Source organism: Camponotus vicinus, unplaced genomic scaffold (genome assembly GCF_025532165.1).
Source record: "Camponotus vicinus isolate PSW18456_S1 unplaced genomic scaffold, iyCamVici1.0 SCAF_2, whole genome shotgun sequence".
Taxonomy (NCBI): Eukaryota; Metazoa; Arthropoda; class Insecta; order Hymenoptera; family Formicidae; genus Camponotus; species Camponotus vicinus.
Window position 1 is genome coordinate 23,977,171 of NW_028141956.1, and position 6,000 is coordinate 23,983,170.

The 6,000-nt window shown below is 32.6% G+C and overlaps 1 protein-coding gene across 1 annotated transcript; it reads left to right on the forward strand.

Annotated features, from left to right (window-relative positions):
- Positions 1-793: 793 nt before the first annotated feature.
- Mcad (Medium-chain acyl-CoA dehydrogenase) lies at positions 794-4,493 on the forward strand. The gene is made up of 10 exons (XM_083090366.1): positions 794-1,141; positions 1,385-1,463; positions 2,311-2,478; positions 2,591-2,691; positions 2,821-2,901; positions 2,987-3,117; positions 3,198-3,306; positions 3,397-3,537; positions 3,632-3,907; positions 4,022-4,493. The coding sequence occupies exons 1-10, from the start codon at positions 1,127-1,129 to the stop codon at positions 4,172-4,174; spliced, it is 1,254 nt and encodes a 417-aa protein (XP_082946492.1). The 5' UTR covers positions 794-1,126; the 3' UTR covers positions 4,175-4,493.
- The last annotated feature ends 1,507 nt before the right edge of the window (positions 4,494-6,000 follow it).

The window sequence follows — 6,000 nt, forward strand, 5'->3', positions numbered from 1 at the left end:
TTTTTCTGTAAGATACCGACGAGAAATTATTAAAAACCAGCCATAGGTACGCTATCGAATAGGCTTGATGGACTCGAGGATAATTGAAGATTATGACATTACCGGCCATTTTGATTATTGGAGGTAATTACGATTTATTTTAATGCGAATATTTTAGCTCATCGAGCTATTGTTTTATTATTGGAAATGTATAGATCTTTTAGTCGTGTCAAGAATAACAAAAACATTTTATTTTAAAATCTCGCAGCGTTTTATATTACCGACAATGCAAGGATTTATTTACCTACAGTGCATTGCGAATTTTGTGTCAAGTTCAAGCTATCCACAATAAAGCTGAAGTATCTCATTGGTGCCTAAAGATGAGCAACCTAAAGCCTAAAGCAGCCTAAAGCCGATATTACATTCATACGACAAAATGTTGTTGAATGTGTCGATTGGCTGACAGAGAATTTTTAGAATCTTGATAGAGATTCTAGAAATTCTCTATTTGACAAATAATATCTTCACAATTAGCCAATTTATTCCCATTGTAATTTTTGCTTTCTCAATATTAAATTATATAGCCAAAAATAAAAAACCTAAATAATTACATTAAATTAATTATACCAGATTACTTGTTTTAGATTTTATTGCATAAACTATATTATAATATTTTATATTCAATTTTTCATAATTTTAATAATAGCACAATGAGAAAAACAGATTTAATTTGTCAGTCTTTTAGAAAAATGTCCAATTATACAAACGACTAGTGCATAATTAAAGATTCCAAACTGTTGCATTTGATATGTGTGCATATGTATTATATATATGTAGTTCATCGTAAAATATATTTGATAAAAAAAATTTAATTAATAAATGATTTGACTTTTGCTCCAACATTCGTTATTTCGAGCTAAATATTAGTAATTTAATTATTTTTATCTCTCCTTAAACATTAGACCTTGTACTTTAACCTTAACCAGATGTCAAATGTAAACGTGTCCTATCATTTTGTTCTATTTTGATGAGTAACTAGTCTTTATCTTATTTAACGGATAGCTTCATAATATCTATTAAATAGCAAAAACTATATTTAATAGTGTCTGTGTGTTCTTCATTCTGTCTAAAATTCAATACTCTCACTATGATGTTCAAAAAGGTAAATAACGAAAAAGTGATAATCATTCAATTTACTTGCTTTATTGACATTACATATTATGCAAGTTTTCTAACTCTATTGCATATTTTATCTATAAATAGAGAGTGATATAGGTCAATACTTCAATATATCCATCTCATTTTACATATGAAAATGTAACAAAAATTGCAGTTGCATACGTTTCTTGAATAAATTTTTTATATGTTTGATATCGTGTTCATACAGCTTGACATTAAATTTCAGATATTCACTCCAAGAGTATACAAAACAATGGTACGTTCATTCTCAGCAGCTGCTGAATCCGTCCAAGGATATAATTTTGGTTAGTATATATATTTGAGAATAAATTTTCTTTCTTTTGAATAAGAAGAATCTAGTTCCTTACTTTTAAAGCAGTTTTTAAGCTTACGAAGAATATACTTTAAGTATTGAATCGCATAAGTACTTAAAGACTGATTATATTGATTTGAATATATTCATTTAAGTTATTCCAAGAGAATAAAATTAATTTTTATACAGTATCATAGTTGAATATTAAATGTGAGAATCACAGATGAATATTAAAGATTTAAAATCTTAAATAAAATTTGTTTTAACATTATTGTTTTTCAATATCTTAATTTATTCCTTTACAGATAAGTTATTCAAAATATTTAATTTTAATTTAAAAATAAAACTTTTAACACTTATGTGAATTTTTTATATATTTTTTCAATAATACACATTACATATGCCTTACAATAAATAAAATATAAACATACATACACACATATATTATTTATAAGCATACATTTTATTACTTTGTGTAAAGAATTTTATCCATTTTATCTTTATTCATTTTTATCTAAAAATGTGCAAAAATAAATGATATATTTATATTATTTATTTATTTTTTCAACAGGTGAAAAATACAATTCTTTTAAATTAGATCTTTTAGATTTTAATTTCTGTTACAAGAAATTTTATAGTTATATAGAAAGATATCTATATTATTATATATATTACCAACAAGAATAGAAATTATTTCAATTATTATTCTCTTATATATAAATGTTGTGCAAAATATTGCAAGTTTACATATTTTTCTATATTACATATATTTGTATTATATTATCTACATGAATCATTATTATCTGATTAAAAAACACAATTTTTTATTGAATTGTTAGACCTATCTGATACTCAGAGAGAAATGCAAGACCTAGCCCGGAAATTTGTTAAAGAAGAAATTATCCCAGTAGCTGCAGAATATGATAGAACTGGAAAATATCCATGGGATATTATCAAAAAGGCATGGAGCCTTGGTCTTCTGAATAAACATATTCCACAACATTGTGGTATGTTTGACCTTGTTTGATATATTTAAAAGTTAGGAATAAAAAATAATATATCCAAGAATAATACAATCTGTCAATGTAAAAATAAGATTCAAAATTATTTATATTGCAGGTGGTTTGGAAAGTGGTAATTTTGATGGCTGTGTGGTTACAGAAGAATTTGCTTATGGTTGTACAGGAATAACAACTGCAATAGATGCTTCAAGTCTTGGAGTTAGTTTTTATATTTATTATACATACTTCACTTTCTTTGTCATATCAAATTTTATTAAGATATTTCCTAATCAAAGTACTTAATATATTAAGACAAGATATTGAAACTTTTTGCTCTTATTTATTCAGCAAACTCCAGTCATCATAGCTGGAACCAAGGAACAACAAAAAAAATATCTTGGAAGACTTACAGAGGAGCCACTTGTTGCGGTGCGTTAAATTTGCAAATACATTTATATATTTAAATATTTTTCTGATGTAATGTATAAATTATATAAATATTATTTTTTTACAGGCATATTGTGTTACTGAACCTGGTGCAGGATCTGATGTAGCAGGTATTAAAACTAAAGCTGAGAAGAAAGGGAAAGAATGGATAATTAATGGCACAAAAATGTGGATTACCAATGGCGGTGTTGCTAATTGGTATATAATAGTATATTTAAATATCTAACATTAATTTATAGGGAACGTTTATTTTTTTAACATAATCTTTCATCATATAGGTATTTTGTATTGGCGAGAACAAATCCTGATCCAAAAGCTTCAGCTGGTAAGGCTCTTACAGGCTTCATCGTAGAACGTGACAGTGATGGTGTAACTCCAGGTCGTAAGGTAACCATAGATAACAATTTTTTGTTATCTTATTTCAATGTCTTAATGTAAATTTTTATTAGCTTGTATTAACTTTTTCACTTCTTGAAGGAAATGAATATGGGACAAAGAGCAAGTGACACACGAATGGTAACATTTGAAGATGTTCGTGTTCCTGAGGAGAATGTATTATTAGGAGAAGGTCAAGGTTTCAAGATAGCTATGAAAACTTTTGACAGAACTCGAGCACCGGTATATATTTCTATTCATAACATTCTTTAGATATTGAATGAATTCAACGTAAAAGTTCAATGTTTACAAATTTATCTTCAAATTTATATTATAGGTTGCAGCCGCAGCTGTTGGTTTAGCTCAGAGAGCTCTGGATGAAGCAACGAAATATGCATTGGAACGCAAGACATTTGACATACCGATAGCAGAGCATCAAGCTGTTGCTTTTATATTAGCTGATATGGCTATTGGTGTTGAAACTTCCAGAATGTCATGGATGAAAGCAGCTTGGGCTTCTGATAAAGAATTACCAAACGCTACAATGCTCGCAAGTATTGCAAAATGTTATGCTGCTGACGTAGCTAATAAATGTGCTACCGACGCTGTACAGGTAAATGCAGTAATTTATATAAAATTATTTTTTCTGCTCTCTAATAAAAATATTTGAAAATATATACATATATTTTTCTTATAATTTATTGCACGCAACAATTTTCTTTTTTAGATTTTTGGCGGTGCAGGATTTAATTCCGAATATCCAGTAGAAAAACTTATGCGTGATGCCAAAATCTTTCAAATATACGAAGGTACTGCGCAGATTCAAAGGTTGATTATATCACGTGCTCTTTGCAATGAAGCTAAACAAAAAAACAATTAAAAGAAATAATCATATTATCAGAAGCTGAATTAGAATATAAGATCTGTTTGAATATTTTTATAGGAAACTTTACTATGTTAGAGTTAAGAAGCATATTTGATATTCTCTTTAATTTTATAATGAAATTTCACGATATATTTTGTCTATGAATTTATCAAAATGTGAAGATTGATATATTTTTATATTTTTGTAAATGTATGTACAAACGCCGCAATTGTATTTGTCTTTAGATAATCTATGTAAAGTTTAGACATGGATATTTAAATGATACAAGATGTTATATATTAAGATATAAATTGGAATATATATTAAGATATAATTTGTATGATTTGCTTTTATTCGAAAAGTATATTGTAAATATTAAAACGAAAACTGTAACTACAGAAAGATATATTTTTATCATGTCTTAACATATGCTGGATATATATATATATATATGTATATTTCATTTATATTTGATTCTTTAAACAATTTGATACTTATTTCTTCTATAAGAAAATTCTACTAGTATATTTTGCATACAGTTTATGTTTACAAGCCCAATTTTTATTAGATTTTTTTAAATAATTATATAATTATTAAAAATTATATTTAATAATCATTATAATTTTAATAATTTATTATATTTAAAATAGACAGAGATTTTAGTAAAACATTTAAAAAATAAGCGAGCAATAGGCTGTATTTAAAGAAAATCAAGAAAAAAAATTCGAAAATCTCAAATTTACGGGAAATCTTTCTCTTTTTCAATTTCTATTTATCAACAATTTCAAAGTTACAATTTCCAATATTCTTCCAAAAAGAGAAAAACGATTAAGGGAAGAAAACACCTTAGTTCCTCATCGAAGGATCATCGTGTTTCAAATCGAGCGCGCGTCGGCGGCAGAGGGCGCTCGGGGCGCCCAAGTCGAGTGCGTTAGTCAAGTGCATTGTTCGTTGAAAAACGGATTACGCCGCGTTATGTCCGTCGAGTCCTAGTTTTTTCACGCGGGGCACCCTCGCTCGAATATTCGCGCGCGACGCGACGAGTTATGCAACGTGCGCCGCGTAAGGGCGGCCCGCGCCGGCCGTTCGGACATCGCGGCAGCTGACCTACTTCGAGCCCGAGCCATCGGTCGTATCCGACGCGGCGGCGGCGGTGGCGGCGGCGGCGGCAGCGGCGGCGGCGGCGACGGCGGCAAATCGACCGTCCCTGGGGGAGAGGAGGAGAGGAGGTAGGTGACAGGCGGGCTCGCTCTCGGTCGAAAAGAATCGGCGAGAGACACACGACCGGTCGACACGTGGATTTACGAGATTTACGCGGGGGGGGGGCAGGAGGAGGGGGGGAGCGGCCTGTCTTTTTGGAAATTACGTCTTTCCGCCCGCGAGAGCCGAGCTCGCCGATGGGGCCAGTGCCGTAGACACCCGGAACTGGCCGGGGGTGCCGGCTCGTTTGCGAGACGAGAGTTCTCTCTCTCTCTCTCTCTCTCTTTCGAGCGAGAAGATCCGATGGCGTGTCGTCTGGACGCGCGCGAGCGAGCGAGGTTGCGCTTCCGCGATTAGGTTTTCCCTTTCGTTCGGCCACTGCCGTAGCACGTGCGAGCGCCACGTAGGTAGGTGGGCCCCTCGCGCGATACGATACCTCGGCCTGTCGGCGATAACGCCGTCGATCGCGTCCGATCGCGAATCGGGAGCGACGCTTCGCGCGCAGTCGACGATTATCGCGCGCTCACGTGACACGCGGTTAGGCTCCCCTGCGCTTATCGCGGTCATCCGTCTTCGGGGCTCGCGTTTCCCGCCACGAGCGAAACGGAAGTCGAATATCCGCGATAATCCGTCTCGACGAA

What these genes read in the sequence shown, in the direction of transcription:
- Mcad (XM_083090366.1), top strand. An exon ending in CAGAGGAGCCACTTGTTGCG is followed by an intron (nt 2,902 to 2,986) that starts GTGCGTTAAATT and finishes ATTTTTTTACAG; the next exon opens with GCATATTGTGTTACTGAACC. An exon ending in GTGTAACTCCAGGTCGTAAG is followed by an intron (nt 3,307 to 3,396) that starts GTAACCATAGAT and finishes CACTTCTTGAAG; the next exon opens with GAAATGAATATGGGACAAAG.